This window comes from Hyla sarda, chromosome 2 (assembly GCF_029499605.1).
Source record: "Hyla sarda isolate aHylSar1 chromosome 2, aHylSar1.hap1, whole genome shotgun sequence".
NCBI classification, from domain to species: Eukaryota; Metazoa; Chordata; class Amphibia; order Anura; family Hylidae; genus Hyla; species Hyla sarda.
Window position 1 is genome coordinate 118,691,666 of NC_079190.1, and position 17,541 is coordinate 118,709,206.

The following is a 17,541-nucleotide window of genomic DNA, read 5'->3' on the forward strand; positions in this document are numbered from 1 at the left end:
TTGCATTTAGGAAGCCCCTATGGTGCCAGAACAGCAAAAAACCCTCACATGGCATACCATTTTGGAAACTAGACCCCTTGAGGAACATAACAAGGAATAAAGTGAGCCTTAATACCCCACAGGTGTTTCACGACTTTTGCATATGTAAAAAAAAAAAAAAAAATTCACTAAAATGTGTGTTTCCCCCCAAATTTCAAATTTTTCCAAGGGTTAATAGCAGGAAATACCCCCCAAAATTTGTAACCCCTTCTCTTCTGAGTATGGAGGTACCCCATAAGTTGACATGGAGTGCACTATGGGCAAACTACAATGCTCAGAAGAGAAGGAGTCATATTTGGCTTTTTGAGAGCAAATTTTGCTCGGGGGGCATGTCGCATTTAGGAAGCCCCTATGGTGCCAGAACAGCAAAAAAAAAAACACATGGCATACCATTTTGGAAACTAGACCCCTTGAGGAATGTAACAAGGAATAAAGTGAGCCTTATTACCCCACAGGTGTTTCACGACTTTTGCATATGTAAAAAAAAAAAAACAATTTCCACTAAAATGTGTGTTTCCCCCCAAATTTCACATTTTTGCAAGGGTTAATAGCAGGAAATACCCCCCAATATTTGTAACCCCTTCTCTTCTGAGTATGGAGGTACCCCATAAGTTGACCTGAAGTGCACTATGGGCGAACTACAATGCTCAGAAGAGAAGGAGTCATATTTGGCTTTTTGAGAGCAAATTTTGCTCGGGGGGCATATCGCATTTAGGAAGCCCCTATGGTGCCAGAACAGCAAAAAAAAAAACACATGGCATACCATTTTGGAAACTAGACCCCTTGAGGAACGTAACAAGGGGTACAGTGAGCATTTGCCCCCCACTGGTGTCTGACAGATCTTTGGAACAGTGGGCTGTACAAGTTTTCATTTTCACGGACCACTGTTCCAAAGATCCGTCAGACACCTGTGGGGGGGTAAATTCTCACTGCACCCCTCATTACATTCCGTGAGGGGTGTCGTTTCCGAAATGGGGTCACGTGTTTTTTTTTTTTTTGCGTTTGTCAAAACCGCTGTAACAATCAGCCACCCCTGTGCAAATCACCTCAAATGTACATGGTGCACTCTCCCTTCTGGGCCTTGTTGTGCGCCCCCAGAGGACTTTACGCCCACATATGGGGTATCTCCGTAGTCGGGAGAAATAGCGTTAAAAATTTGGGGGGGCTTTTTTCCCTTTTACCTCTTGTGAAAATGTAAAGTATAGGGCAACATCAGCATGTTAGTGTAAAAAATTTAATTTGTTTACACTAACATTCTGGTGTAGACCCCAACATTTCCTTTTCATGAAGGGTTAAAAAAGAAAAAGCCCCCCAAACCTTGTAACGCAATTTCTCCCGAGTACAGCGATACCCCATTTGTGACCCTAAACTGTTGCCTTGAAATACGACAGGGCTCCAAAGTGAGAGTGCTGTGCGCATTTGAGGCCTAAATTAGCGATTTGCATAGGGGTGGACATAGGGGTATTCTACGCCAGTGATTCCCAAACAGGGTGCCTCCAGCTGTTGCTCTGGAGAGCTGGAGGCTCTGCTTTGGAAACAGTGGCGTACCGGACGTTCTTATTGGGGGAGGGGGGCTGTGTAAGGGTATGTGTATATGTAGTGTTTTTAACTTTTAATTTTATTTTGTGTTAGTGTAGTGTAGTGTTTTTAGGGTACAGTCACATGGGCGGGGGATTACAGCGAGTTTCCCGGCGCAAAATTTGCTGCATCTCAAGATGCGAGAAACCCACTGTAAAAGCCTCGCCCATGTGAATGTACCCTGTACATTCACAGGGGGGGGGGTGCACCAGCTGTTGCAAAACCACAACTCCCAGCATGCATGGTCTGTTAGTGCATGCTGGGAGTTATAGTTTTGCAACAGCTGGAGGCACACAGGTTAGGGAACACTGAGTTAGAAACAGACAATGTTTCCCAACCAGTGTGTCTCCAGTTGTTGCAAAACTACAACTCCCAGCATGCCCAGACAGCTGAAGGGCATGCTGGGAGTTGTAGTTCGGCAACATCTGAAGGGCCAGATGTTGCTGAACTAAAACTCCCAGCATGCCTGGACAGTCAGTGCATGCTGGGAGTTGTAGTTTTGCAACAGCTGGAAGAGCACAGATTGGAGACCATTATACAATGGTCTCCAAACTGGGGCCCTCCAGATGTTGCAAAACTACAACTCCCAGCATGCCCAGACAGCCAAAGGCTGTCTAGGCATGCTGGGAGTTGTAGTTTTCAGACTCCTAGAAGCAGCAGTGAAGATCTTCACTGCTGCTTCTGAGGACCATATACTCACCTGCTGGTCCCGTCGCTCCTCGTCCTCGTGGCCGGTCCCGCGCTGCTCCTCGGTCCCGCCGCTGGATCTGGTAAGTCCGCCGGTCCCCTGATGTTCCCCCCCTATGCTGCAGGTCCCGAGCGACCCCCCGCAGCCATCGTCCCCCGTTCTGCCCGACTTCCAGGGGCGGGCAGTGCGGGGGATCTGAACTTTCACCCCAGATCACTGTGATTGGTCCACAGGGACCAATCACAGTGATCGCTGACCAGGACCATCAATGGATGGTCCTGGGGGTGAAGCAGAAGTTGTCCCCTGCTGGAAACAGCGGGACTTCTGCCAGTTAACCCGTGCGATGCTGCGCATCGCCGGGTTAACTGAATGTCATTTATAAACGTCGGGATGCGCGAACGCACTGCACAACCCGGCGTTTATATATGACATTCTGCGGGAAGGGGTTAACATGCACCCTTCTGTTTGTCCCCTACATCGTGTTAACTGGCCAAATGTATATTAACAAAAACTACACATGAACACAAGATCAAACTACATAAAATATGTTTGTTATTGCCATGGAGACACATAGATTTGCACATAAAATGGTAAGAAATGTTGAAACAAGACTAATTACAAACTTCATTTTCCATTGTAAATGAGTTAGGACAAAAAGCCAATTTTTCTGTTTTGCTATAGCCGATGAAAAAAAAGTCAACCATGCAGAAAGACTTGCAGCTTAATTGGTTAAACTCGACTGAGTAGTTTGTTCAGTGTATTATGTGTCAGTAAGAGGACCAGTAAACATATACATACTTTCAGTTAGCAGGTTGATCTTTTCCATAACATAACTGGATATATTATTCTCTCGGTTTGAGCATTGTTCAACTGGGATCTCGCGTTGTTCTTCTTGTGTGTATAGGTGTGGAATTCCTGAATAAAATAAATACAGATTTTATATATCTTTATTTTCAAAGATTCAGTGTAAGCTTATTTTATTACTGGAACTTCCAACACCACTATTCTCTTGACATTAAAGCAGACCTGTCAGACGGTTTTTGGTGTATAAAGTAAGATCATGGATGTATATGGGTTCAAACCCTGAATAAGTGCATACCTTTGTTTATGATAATTGATCCCTCCAGTGCAGAGATATCACAATTTAACCCCCCAAGGACACAGTCCATATGGGCCTTTAGGACACAGCCAATTTCATTTTTGTATTTTTGTTTTTTTCCTCCTCGTCTTCAATGAGCCATAACTCTTATTTTTCCCATCTTCAAATCCATATGAAGCCTTGTTTTTTTTTTTGCGTAACCAATTGTACTTTTCATCAACATTTTACCATTAAATGTATGGCATAACTAGAAAATATTATTGAAATTGGTGATATTTTGCAACTTTTGGAGTGTTTTGTTTTACACTGTACACTTTACGATAAAAATGAATTGGTTTTTAATTCTGTGGGTCAATAAAATTCAAATGATACCCATGTTTACATGCTTTTCTATTATTGTACTACTTTTAAAAGACAAACTTTTTTTTTTAAACAAAATAAGTATGTTTAAAATTGCCCTATTTTGACCACCTATACACCTGTATGCGGGCTCATTTTTTGCACTGTAGTTTTTATTGTTACCACTTCTGTGTACATGTGAATTTTTAATTGCTTTTTATAACATTTTTGAGGAATTTGATGTGATCAAAAAAGCAGAAATTAAGGACTTTTTTTAACGTATCCCCTAAACGTTGGATCTTATTGAAAGAAAAAAAAATCTGCATGTAAGACTACTTTATGGAGAGGGGAAAACAACTGATATTATCATGTCCATTCCCCCATTTCATATCCATGTTTATCCCCCTCCCCCCATCTTATATCCCCTCCCCCCGCCATTTCCAATTCCCTCATTCTTTGTCCATTTCCCCATTTCATGTCCGGTCCCCTTAATTCATGACCATTCCCCCCTATTTCATGTCCATTCCCATTATTCCATGTCTATCCCCCCGATTTCATGTCCACCCCACCCCCCCATTTCATGTTCTATAGTATAATTCTATGACCATTCCCCTCATTACATGATATTTCCTATATTTCATATCCATTCCTATAACTCCTTGTCCATTGCAGCTATTTCTTTTCAATTCCGACTTATTTCATATCCAATCCCCTCCAAAATAGGCCAATATCTAAATCAAGCAGCAATTCTAAAGCACCCTCGATTATAAGTCTAGGTTGTTTTTTTAAGAAGACTGCCAGAACATAGGTTCTGTAAATGGTGGCAGTATTTAGTTGAGGAAGCAGAAATACCAGCTAGAGTGAATTTGAGGCTTTCTTCAATGAAGCCTATGGAAATCTGGAGCATTCTGTAAGTGGCAATACCTTAAAGAGCCTTACTACAGTTTCTGGTATGGGACCCCATGATTACGGGTTCCACCAAGGGGAAAAGACATTAGTGTGAACCATGGCCTCTAGTCCAACAGTACCTGTTTCTTGGCTTGGGTTTGGCCATTTTTCACTGAGGACAGGTAGAATTTTAGGAGGAAGAGGTCTACGCAAAAGTTTTGGTTGTTCCAGCATACTTTTCAATGGCAGACATGGAAGATCCATAACTAAGGAAAAAGAAATGCAAAATGTGTTAGCGGGTTCTGAGATCTACACACCAAACCATATCTCTGTAATTGAAATCAATCAGCAGTTACTAAAGGCGGACCTGAAAAAAACCCAAAAGCTTATAACATATCCTAGGGACATGTCAAAACTTTTGATTGGTTGGGGTCACAAGAACAAGCGGAGAGAGAGCAGCCGCACACTTCCCTCCGCTCTATGTCTACGAGACCAGGACAGCCGTATAGAGTTAAATTATGACTTGTGAGCCGAAAGAAGCATCCTTAGGGTGAGAAATGGATGTAGTTCTCTGTATTAAATGCACCCGCTCCTGTACACTTTTTGCTGGACTGATAAATAAAGCCTGAATCACTAAATGGTGAGTGCCGCCTGACATCAATATTTTTGGATTAACTTACATTATGATTCCATCCTGGTCACAGGATGCAAAGTCAGATGCTAAGCGTGCACTTCTCGTGGCTCGATCACATGGTTTGTCAGGATCTGAACACTCCGACCGATGAAATCTTTTGATATACGTCTCGATGACATATTACATTTTTTTTTTAATGACAGTGCCCATTTAACCTTTCTTTTACACCCTGTTCCAAATTATTATGCAAATTATATTTTTCTCATTTACCTAAATAATTGATGTAAATAAAAGTCAGCATAATTCTCAAGTAATCAACAATTCACAATTCAAATTTTATTGAACAAACCTCCTAATGATAACAGTATTTTTTTTTTAAATTATGACGCACAGTAAGTTTCAAAACATTTTATAAGTTGTAAGGAACTGAAAATTGTCATTTGTTGTGTTTGCTGTGAAATCAAAAGCTATTTCAATCAAACTTTTAACAACATTTTTAGGTCACATTACAATTTAACATAGGACCCCATATTTGATAGCAGCTTCACAAGTCCTGCATCCATTGAACTTGTGAGTTTTTGGACAGTTTCTGCTTGAATTTGTTTGCAAGATGTCAGAATAGCCTCCCAGAGCTGCTGTTTGCATGTAAACTGCCTCCCACCCTCATAGATTTTTTGCTTGAGGATGCTCCAAAGGTTCTCAATAGGATTGAGGTCAGGGGAGGATGGAGGCCACTGATGCAGAGGTATTGATGCAGAGGTATTCTTTGCAGTATGAGATGGTGCATTGTCATGCATGAAAATTATTTTATTACGGAAAGCAAAGTTCTTCCTTCTGTATCAGGAAAGAAAGTGGTCAGTCAGAAACTCCAAATACTTTGCAGAAGTCTATTACACCATCGGGGACCCTAAAGGGGCCGACCAGCTCTCTTCCCATGATTCTGGCCGAAAACATGACTCCACCACTGCCTTGCTGACATCACAGCCTTATTGGAACAGGGTAGCCATCCACCAACCATCCACTACTCCATCCATCTTGACCATCCAGGGTTATACAGTACTCATCAGTGAACAGGACTATTTGAAAATTAGTCTTCATGTATTTTTCTGCCCAATGCAGCCGTTTCTGCTTGTGAGCATTGGTTAGTGGTGGCTGAATAGAAGGGTTATGCACAGTTGCAAGACTCCGGAGGACTCTATACCTTGATGTCCGTGGGACTCCAGAGGCACCAGCAGCTTCAAATATCTGTTTGATGTTATGTAATGGTATTTTAGCAGCTGCTCTCTTGATCCTATGCATGGATCTGGCAGAAATCTTCCTCAATGTGCATTTATCTACACTAACCCGTCTGTGCTCTGAATCAGCCACAAATCTCTTAGGTTGTGAAGTCCGTTATTTTAGGATTGAGAAAAGCCGGAGAAAAAATAGTGCTTGCACCATCTTTTTCACCGGCTTTTCTCTCCAAAAAGAACGGCTGCTATTGAATACAATGGGGTCCATCGGGACCTGTTATTTGCCAGTATGCTCCGGCAAAATGCAAAAAAAATTTTATAAAAAGAGGGAGCTTGACAGACGAATTTGCCGGAGCATACCGGCAGCATGAAAGGGGCCTTAATAGTGCAGTGATCTTGCTTACGTTTTCGTGAAATATCTAATGTTTTCTTACCTCGTCCAAGGCACTGAACTATTTCACTCTTTTCGGGAGCAGAGAGATCCTTTTTCTTCTCCATATTGCTTGAAAAAGGTGCTCTGCTTAATAATGTGGAACACCCACCTTTAGTAATTTTTCCTTAAATTGGGCTCACCTGGCAATCTAATTATCACAGTTGTCCGAGATTGTTTTCAGTGATCAAAAGAGCCCTGAGACACAATGCCATCCATGAGTTAAACTGAAAAACTAAATATTTAATCTTTGTGACACTTAAATATCATCTGCATAATAATTTGGAACAGGGTGTATAGTCCAATAAAAGAAACAAATAAATGTTACAATTAAGTGCGGTATTAAAGATGCATAAATACCAAAATAAGGAATGTCAGATGCAGCATCAGTAAAAGTAGTTACATTTACAAAGCTTGCACTTTGCTTTTGGAAGAGTCACAGCGAGGCAATAATGGAAACTACTCTCTGACAACTGTAATATGTACTGTATAATGTTAAAAATTGTTCAGTGAAAATAGTGCTTTATACTTCATGATAAATTTAACTACAGTTCTAAACAACCAAGCTACAATGGAATACATATAAAGCACTACTCAAAATAATTACCAAAACCAGAGGACATTCCAGATAAGAAGGAATAAACAGGGCTGCATTTTGAAAAAAAATAGGGGGGGGGGGGGGGATTCAGCAAGCCACTAAATGTTTGTTGTCAATGATCAGCTCGGCACATACAGTATAACTTCATCAAGCACCAATAGAAATAGGTGAAAAGGAAATAAACATCTGACGATTTGCAGTTTAGCACAGGCTTTGAGGATGTGGGTAGTAGGTGTATAGCATTCAGCAAGAAAACGCAGACAAAATGTGTCGATCACAGCAGGAAGATGTACAATGCCTATATCCTGTGTTAAGAATCCTAATTAGAGAATCTGAATTGACCCATAGACTGAATGAAGCAGCAGAGCACTTGGGATCAGTGGGAGCTCCAGTGGTCGGACCACCACAGATCAGACATTTATCACTTATTCTGAACAGAGAAGCTGTAATTTTGAGATACCCTTTTTATTTGTAAAACTGACATATCACTGTTCTCTATCAAAATGACTACTAAGTGACATAACTAGTAGTGTATTTGGTTAAAGTGGTTATCCAGTAATACCACACACTGTGTGTGGTATTAACCACTTAAGGAAACAGGGCGTACAGATACTCCCTGGGACTTAAGGACCCAGGGCGTACCTGCACGCCCGTGGGAATTCCGGTTCCCGCCACTCGCTGGGTGGGAACATACCAGGATACCTGCTAAAATTGTTCAGCAGGCACCCTGTGTAAACCCCTGGGGGGGGGGGGGGGGGGTCCTGAGACCCCATGTCTGCGATCGCGGCAAACTGCCGGTCTGGATTGACCAGCGATTTGCGGCGATTAGCGGAGATTCCTGGTCAATCGGGTCTCCAGTGACCCGATGACACAGAAAAAAAGGGCGATATGTGGCGTCCGAGACACCACCTATCACCCTTTACCAGCAGGAGTGAGGTGGCAGGGGTGCCACCTCACGATCACGTGATTGATTGGTCCGAACGACCCTGGAGTCAGTGGGCGGCAGCAGCAGCATTCTCAGTGGAGGCAGCAGGATACAGCAGGAGGCGAGTGACCCTACATGCTGGGAGTTGTAGTTTTGCAACAGCTGGAGGCACACTGGTTGCAAAACACTGAGGTAAGTAACAAAGCCTGTGTTTTGCAACCAGTGTGCCTCCAGCTGTTGCATAACTACAACCCCCAGCATGCACGGACAGCCAAAGGGCATGCTGGGAGTTGTAGTTTTGCAATAGCTGGAGGTCCCCCCCCCCCCCCCCCCCCATGTGAATGTACAGGGTACAACCACAGGTTTACAGTGAGTTTCCCGCTGCAAGTTTGAGCTGTGACAAATTTTATGCTGCAGCTCAAACTCCCAGCGGGAAACTCAGTGTAAGCCCCCGCCCGTGTGAATGTACCCTAAAAACACTACCCTCAAAAGTAAAACACTACATATACATATACCCCTACACAGTTAACCCCCTTGCATCCGGGTCCGTACCTATGCAAATCCCTAATTTAGCCCTCAAATGCGCATGGCGCTCTCTCACATCGGAGCCCTGTCGTATTTCAAGGCAACAGTTTAGGGCCACATATGGGGTATTTCCATACTCGGGAGAAATTGGCCAGCACATTTTGGGGGCTTTTTCTCCTTTTACCCCTTATGAAAAGGAAAAGTTGGGGTCTACAGCAGGATGTTAGTGTAAACAAAATTACATTTTTTAGACTAACATGCCCCATACTTTTCATTTTCACAAGAGGTAAAAGAAAAAAAATTGTAACGTAATTTCTCCTGAGTACGGAAATACCCCATATGTGGACGTAAAATGCTCTGTGGATGCACAACAGGGCTCAGGAGTGAGAGCCCCATGTACATTTGAGGCCTAAATTGGTGATTTGCGCAGGAGTGTCTGATTTTACAGTGGTTCTGCCATAAACGCAAAAAAAGAAATACCCACATGTGACCCCATTTTGAAAACTACACCCCTCATGTAATGTAATAAGGGGTACAGTGAGCATTTACACCCCACAGGTGTCTGACAGATTTTTGGAACAGTGGTCCGTGAAAATGAAAAATGTAATTTTTTATTTGCACAGCCCACTGTTACAAAGATCTGTCAAACGCATGTGGGGCGTAAATGCTCACTGAACCCCTTATTACATTACATTAGGGGTGTAGTTTCCAAAATGGCGTCACATGTGGGTATTTCTTTTTTTGCGTTTATGGCAGAACCGCTGTAAAATCAGCCACCCCTGTGCAAATTACCAATTTAGGCCTCAAATGCACATAGTGCACTCTCACTCCTGAGCCTTGTTGTGCGCCCGTAGAGCATTTTACGCCCACATATGGGGTATTTCCGTATTCAGGAGAAATTGCGTTACAAATTTTGGGGGTCTTTTTTTCCTTTTAACGCTTGTGAAAATAAAAAGTATGGGGCAACACCAGCATGTTAGTGTAAAATGTTTTATTTTTTTACACTAACAAGCTGGTGTAGCCCCAACTTTTCCTTTTCATAAGGGGTAAAAGGAGAAAAAGCCCCCCAAAATTTGTAGTGCAATTTCTCCCGAGTATGGAAATACCCCATATGTGGCCCTAAACTGTTTCCTTGAAATACGACAGGGCTCCGAAGTGAGAGAGCGCCACGTGTATTTGAGGACTAAATTAGGGATTGCATAGGGGTTGACATAGGAGTATTCTACGCCAGTGATTCCCAAACAGGGTGCCTCCAGCTGTTGCTAAATTCCCAGCATGCCTGGACAGTCAGTGGCTGTTGTTGTTTTGCTACAGCTGGAGGCTCCATTTTGGAAACACTGCCCTATGATACGTTTTCATTTTTATTGGGGGGGGGGAGACAGTGTAAGGGGGTGTATATGTAGTGCTTTACCCTTTATTATGTGTTAGTGTAGTGTTTTTAGGGTACATTCGCACTGGCGTTTAACGGTGAGTTTCCCGCTAGGAGTTTGCGCTGCGGCGAAAAATTTGCCGCAGCCCAAACTTGAAGCAGGAAACTTACTGTGAATCTGCCCGTGTGAATGTACCCTGGACGTTCACATGGGGGGGCAAACCTCCAGCTGTTTCAAAACTACAACTCCCAGCATGTACTGACAGACTGTGCATGCTGGGAGTTGTACTTTTGCAACAGCTGGAGGCACACTGGTTGGAAAACCTTCAGTTAGGTTCTGTTACCTAACTCAGTATTTTCCAACCAGTGTGCCTCCAGCTGTTGCAAAACTACAACTCCCAGCATGTACTGATCGCCAAAGGGCATGCTGGGAGATGTAGTTATGCAATAGCTGGAGGTACACAACTACAACTCCCAGCATGCTGAGACAGCTGTTTGCTGTTTGGGCATGCTGGGATTTGCAGTTTTGCAACATCTGGAGGGCTACAGTTTTAGAGAACACTGCAAAGTGATCTCCAAACTGTGGTCCTCCAGCTGTTGCAAAACTACAAATCCCAGCATGCCCAGACAACTGTTTGGGCATGCCAGGAGTTGTAGTTTTGCAAGATCTGGAGGGATAGAGTTAGAAACCACTGTATAGTGGACTCTAAATGTAGCCCTCCAGCTGTTGCAAAACTACATATTCCAGCATGCCCAAACAGCTGTCTGGGCATGCTGTAGTTGTAGTTTTTCAACATCTGGAGGGCTAAATTTAGAGACCACTGTATAGAAACTTTACCCTCCAGATGTTGCTAGGCAACTCACCGGCTTCCGTATGATCCAGCCGCACGACGTCACCGCCCGCCGATCTCCATCGCCCGCTGCCTCCGACGCCCGCCCGGATGGGTAAGTGGATCTTCGGCGCCGGTCTCCTTCTGTTCCCCGTTCTGCCCCACCAATTGTGGGTGGGCAGGACGGGGAAAACGAAAGTTAACCCCCCCGCCCCCGATCTGCTATTGGTGGTCGCGTCTAGGCCACCAATAGCAGGGATAGGAGGGGTGGCACCCCTGCCACCTCACTCCTATCCCTTCAGGGGGATCGTGGGTGTCTTAGACAACCGCGATCCCCCTTATATTCCGGGTCACCATAGACCCGTAATGACCCGGAATCGCGCAAATCGCAAGTGTGAATTCACTTGCGATTTGCCGCGATCGCCAACATGGGGGGGGGGTCTATTGACCCCCCTGGGCGTTTGCACGGGATGCCTGCTGGATGATTTCAGGAGGCATCCCGGTCCGATCCCCACACGGCGCGCGGCAGGGGCCGGAATTCTCCATGACGTACACCATTTTTGCCGATACTTGAATCATTTCTTGGTGAAAAATTCCAAAATTTGATGAAAAAATTAAAAATTTTGCATTTTTCTAATTTTGAAGCTCTCTGCTTGTAAGGAAAATAGACATTCCAAATAAATTATATTTTGATTCAAAAATACAATATATCTACTTTATATTTTCATCATAAAGTTGACAAGTTTTTACTTTTGGAAGACATCAGAGGGCTTCAAAGTTCAGCAATTTATCCAATTTTTCACAAAATTTTCAAAATCTGAATTTTTCAGGGACCAGATCAGTTTTGAAGTGGATTTGAAGGGCTTTTTTAAATTAAAAAACACCCCATAAATGACCCTATTTTAAAAACTGCACCCCTCAAAGTATACAAAATGACATTCAAAAAGTTTGTTAACCCTTTAGGTGTTTCACAGGAATAGCAGCAAAGTGAAGGAGAAAATTCATAATCTTAATTTTTTTCACTCGCATGTTCTTGTGGACCCAGTTTTTGAATTTTTAGGAGAAAAAGCCCCCCAAAATTTGTAACCCAATTTCTCTCGAGTAAGGAAATACTTCATATGTGTATGTCAAGTGTTCGGCGGGCGCAGTAGAGGGCTCAGAAGGGAATGAGCAACAATGGGATTTTGGAGAGAGAATTTTTCTGAAATGGTTTTTGGGGGGCATGTCACATTTAGGAAGCCCCTATGGTGCCAGAACAGCAGAAAACCCACACATGGCATACCAGTTTGGAAACTGCACCCCTCAAGGCACGTAACAAAAGGTCCAGTGAGCCTTAACACCCCACAGGTGTTTGATGACTTTTCCTTAAAGTCGGATGTGTACATGAAAATATTTTTTTTTCACTTAAGTGCTGTTTTTTCCCCAAATTTATAATTTTTACAAAGGGTAATGGGAGAAAAAGCCCCCCAAAATTTGTAACCCCATCTCTTCTGAGTATGGAAATACCCCATGTTAGGACGTAAAATGCTCTGCGGGCGAACTACGATGCTCAGAAGAGAAGGAGTCACATTTGGCTTTTGGCATGTCGCATTTAGGAAGCCTCTATGGTGCCAGAACAGCAAAAAAAAAAAAAAAACACATGGCATGCAATTTTGGAAACTACACCCCTCAAGGAACGTAACAAGGGGTAAAGTAAGCCTTAACACCCCACAGGTGTTTGACGACTTTTTGTTAAAGATGGATGTGTAAATGAAAAAAAAAAATTTTTCACTAAAATGCTGGTTTTTCCCCAAATTTTACATTTTTACAAGGGGTGCTAGGAGAAAATGACCCCCAAAATTTGTATACCCTTTTCTTCTGAGTATGGACGTCAAGTGTTCTGCTGGCGCACTACAATGCTCAGAAGAGAAGGAGCACCACTGAGCTTTTGTAAAGAGAATTTGTTTGGAATGGAAGTCAAGGGCCATGTGCGTTTACAAAGCCCCCCCCCCCCCCCACATGTGACCCCATTTTGGAAATTACACCCCTCACAGAATTTAATAAGGGGTGCAGTGAGTATTTACACCCCACTGGTGTTTGACAGATCTTTGGAACAGTGAGCTGTGCAAATAAAAAAAATTATTTTTCATTTTCACGGATCACTCTTCGAAAAATCTGTCAGACACCTGTGTGGCGTAAATGCTCACTGTACCCCTTATTACATTACGTGAGGGGTGTAGTTTCCAAAATGGGGTCACATGTGGGGGGGGTCCATTGTTCTGGCACTATGGGGGCTTTGTAAACACACGTGGCCTTCAATTCCGGACAAATTTTCTCTTCAAAATCTCAATGGCGCTCCTTCTCTTCTGAGCATTGTAGTTCGCCTGCAGAGCTCTTTACATAAACATATGGGGTATTTTCTAACTCAGAAGAAATGGGGTTACGAATTTTGGGGGGCTTTTTTCCTATTTTCCCTTGTGAAAATGAAAAATTTAAGGTAACACCAGCATTTTTTTTTTCATTTTCTCATCCAACTTTAATGAAAATTCGTCAAACACCTGTGGGGTGTTAAGGCTCACTATACTCCTTGTTACGTTCCGTGAGGGGTGTAGTTTCCAAAATGGGGTTAAATGTGGGTATCTATTTTTTTGCGTTTATGTCAGAACCGCTGTAAAATCAGCCACCCCTGTGCAAATCACCCTGAGCCTTGTTGTGCGTCCGCAGAGCATTTTACGCCCACATCTGGGGTATTTCCGTACTCAGGAGAAAATTGTGTAACAAATTTTGGAGGTCTTCTTTTGCTTTTACCGCTTGTGAAAATAAAAAGTATGGGGCAACACCAGAATGTTAGAGTAAAAAAATTATAATTTTTACACTAACAGGCTGGTGTAGCCCCAAACTTTTCCTTTTCATAAGGGGTAAAAGGAGAAAAAGCCCCCCAAAATTTGTAGTGTAATTTCTCCCGAGTACGGAGATACCCCATATGTGGCCCTAAACTGTTTACTTGAAATACGAAAGGGCTCCGAATTGAGAGAGCGCCATGCGCATTTGAGGACTACATTAGGGATTGCATAGGGGTGGACATAGGGGTATTCAACGCCAGTGATTCCCAAACAGGGTGCCTCCAGCTGTTGCTAAACTTCCAGCATGCCTGGACAGTCAGTTTTGCAACAGCTGGAGGCTCCGTTTTGGAAACACTGCCATACGATACGTTTTTCATTTTTATTGGGGGGGGGGCAGTGTAAGGGGTATATGTAGTGTTTTACCCTTTATTATGTGTTAGTGTAGTGTTTTTAGGGTACATTCGCACTGGCGGGTTATGACATTTGGCACTCGCCGCAGCCGCCTATTAGGCTATTAACCTTTTAGATCACCGCTGTCAAAGTTGACAGTGGAGTCTAAAGATTTCTTATAAACATCCCTGGTGGTCTAGTGGGGTGGATCAGGCCGACCTAAAGTATTAAAATAATGTGTAAGTTTGACCACAAGGTGAATAGCGAAAAAAAAAGAAAACCCCAAAATTTACGTACTATTTTAATTCAAATTTTGTCTACCAGGACAAGTGGATTTTCATGAGGGACAAGTAGATTGCACTCCATTTTAGTCCCTTGGGCAAGTAGTTTTTTTTTTCATTTCCACACCCCTGTGAGGGCTCATTTTTTGCGCCATGATCTGTAGTTTTTATCGGTACCACTTGTGGTTAGGTTTTACTTTTATAAAAAAAAAAAAATTTAATAAAATGTGAAAAAAAAAGCAGCAATTTTGGACTATTTTTTATTTTTTTACGTTTACGATGTTTACTGTACGGGATAATTAACAATATATTGTAATAGTTCAGACTTTCACGCACACGGCGATACCAAATATGTGTATTAATAATTTTTTTTAGCTTTTTGGGGGTAAAATTGGAAAAACTGATGTTTTACCTTTTTATTGGGGGAGGGGATATTTCAAATTTTTTTACTTTTTTATTTTAAATTTTTTTAACTTTTTTTTATTTACACTTTAATAGGGGGGACTATTTATAGCAATCATTTGATTGCTAATACTGTTCAGTGCTATGCATAGGGCATAGCACTGATCAGTGTTATCGGTCATCTTCTGCTCTGGTCTGCTCAATCTCAGACAAGAGCAGAAGACCCCAGGAGATGGATGGAGGCAGGTGAGGGGACCTCCGGCTGCCATGCTGGATGATCGGATCCCCGCGGCAGGGCTCCGAGCCATCCGATTATCCATTTAAAGTGCCGCAGATGCCGTTTTCTGTATTGATCACGGTATCTGAGGGGTTAATGGCAGACATCCGGGCGATCGCGGATGTCCAACTTTACCGGCGGGTCCCTGGCTGCTGATAGCAGCTGGGACCTGCCGCCCATTATGGTCATGGCGGAGCGTAAATGTACGTCATGGTGCGTAAAGTACCATGATGTACATTTGCGTCCATTGTCGTTAAAGGGGTACTTCGGTGGAAATTATATATATATTTTTTTTTATATCAACTGGTGCCAGAAAGTTAAACAGATTTGTAAATTACTTCTGTTAAAAAATCTTAATCCTTCCAGTAGTTATTAGCTGCTGAATACTACAGAGGAAATGGTTTTCTTTTTGGAACACAGAGCTCTCTGCTGAAATCATGACCTCAGTGCTCTCTGCTGACATCTCTGTCCATTTTAGGAACTGTCCAGAGCAGCCTATGTTTTCTATGGGGATTTTCTCCTACTCTGGTCAGTTCTTAAATGGACAGAGATGTCAGCAGAGAGCACTGTGGTCGTGATGTCAGCAGAGAGCTCTGTGTTATAAAAAGGAAACCATTTCCTCTGTAGTATTCAGTCAGCTAGTGACTACATAAGTGATTCCCAACCAGGGTGCCTCCAGCTGTTGCAAAACTACAACTCCCAGCATGCCCGGACAGCCTTTGGCTGTCCGGGCATGCCGGGAGTTGTAGTTTTGCAACAGCTGGAGGCACCCTGGTTGGGAAACACTGGAGTACATTATGGTCATTTTCAAAGCATATAGGGGGAAACTTCTAAAAACCTGTGTATAGGGACAGTTCTGCAGTTGCTTATTGCAACCAGATTGCTACTTTTTTTTTCTTTTTAAAGACTTTTTGATCGCATTTTTTCTTTTTTTACTACATTCGGGAGTTGCAGTTAGTTGCTAACTACAACTCCCAGCATGCCCTAATACAGCCTGTGGCTCAGCAGCTGCCCCAACCGAAAACTACAACTCCCAGCATGTTGGACTATATAGAAGTAGGATATAGTATAGGTCAGTGTTTCCCAACCAGGGAGCCCCCAGCTGTTGCAAAACTACAACTCCTACAGCCGTTGGCTATCCAGGCATGCTGGGAGTTGTAGTTTTGCAACAGCTGGAGGCACTCTGGTTGGGAAACACTGGTATAGTATATTGTGGAACTTGGGTATAGTATATGGTGCAATAGTGCCCCTGTCACAGGCGTCCATGACTGTAATGTGGCAGGATATAAGGATGGCAGACACATAACTCCTCCTGGAGGAGACCACGTCTAATCCATTGTGTGACAGTAAACAGAACGCAGCCTGTATACACACACTTCTCTACTATACAGACGCTATGACGGGATCCTAGTCCGGTAGTTTTTCATGTCACCCACCTGCGCCGGTGTCACGTGACCGCAGAGCAGAACTTCCACCGCTCCAACACTTCACCGGTTTAGAACTGTTCCATAGCAACCGGCCTGGTGATTTCCTCGATACGTAAAAAAATTAGAGCGCATGCGCAGCACTACGCTGACAGCGTAGGGCTAAGGTAGGATACTATAGGAGCGTAACGCTAGCGTAGCCCTGTGCATGCGCAGCTGTCTGTACCGCGCAAGCAGTTAGCGTAGGGAGGCTAGCGTAAGTTAGCGCACGTATTTAGAGTAGGTAGTGTAGAAGGCAGGGAGAAAAAAAAAACAGCGTAGGGATAGCGTAGTCTAACAGTGCAGCGTAGCTAGCTTTTTTGTAACGTAGTGTGGCTTAGGTTTTATAGTGAAAGGAGGTAGGTTATAGGTTTTAAAGTAAAGAGTCTGCAACTCCCAGCATTCCCAGGCATGCTGGAAGTTGTAGTTTTGCATGTTTTACAGTGAAGGAACCAGAACTCCCAGCATGCCCAGACAGCTAAAGGCCGTCCAGGCAGGATGGGAGTTGTAGCTTTACACAGGTATAGATTAGTTAGCGTAGAGTAGTATTAGCGCAGTTTAGTGCAGCATAGTGTTAGCGCAGTTTTAGCATATTTAGCGTAGTGTAGTGTTAGCACAGTTTTAGCGTATTTAGAGTAGCGTAGTGTTAGCGCAGTTTTAGCGTAGTTAGGGTAGCTTTACACAGGTGTAATGTTGTTAACGTAGTGTTTGTGTAGTATTACACAGGTGTAG

At 43.2% G+C, this 17,541-nt stretch overlaps 1 protein-coding gene across 3 annotated transcripts in view; it reads right to left on the minus strand.

Moving 5' to 3' along the window:
• The window catches only part of LRRC63 (leucine rich repeat containing 63), a 55,284-nt gene extending 38,415 nt beyond the window's left edge, over window positions 1-16,869 (minus strand). For all 3 annotated transcript variants that reach the window (XM_056555391.1, XM_056555390.1, XM_056555389.1), the window contains exons 1-4: window positions 16,783-16,869; window positions 6,932-7,125; window positions 4,772-4,897; window positions 3,104-3,220 (exon numbers count right to left, since the gene is read on the minus strand). In XM_056555391.1, coding sequence (XP_056411366.1) covers window positions 3,104-3,220; window positions 4,772-4,897; window positions 6,932-6,995 — 307 coding nt within the window. In that variant the 5' untranslated portion in view covers window positions 6,996-7,125; window positions 16,783-16,869. The remainder of the gene's footprint in view (window positions 1-3,103; window positions 3,221-4,771; window positions 4,898-6,931; window positions 7,126-16,782) is intronic.
• Window positions 16,870-17,541: the final 672 nt, after the last annotated feature.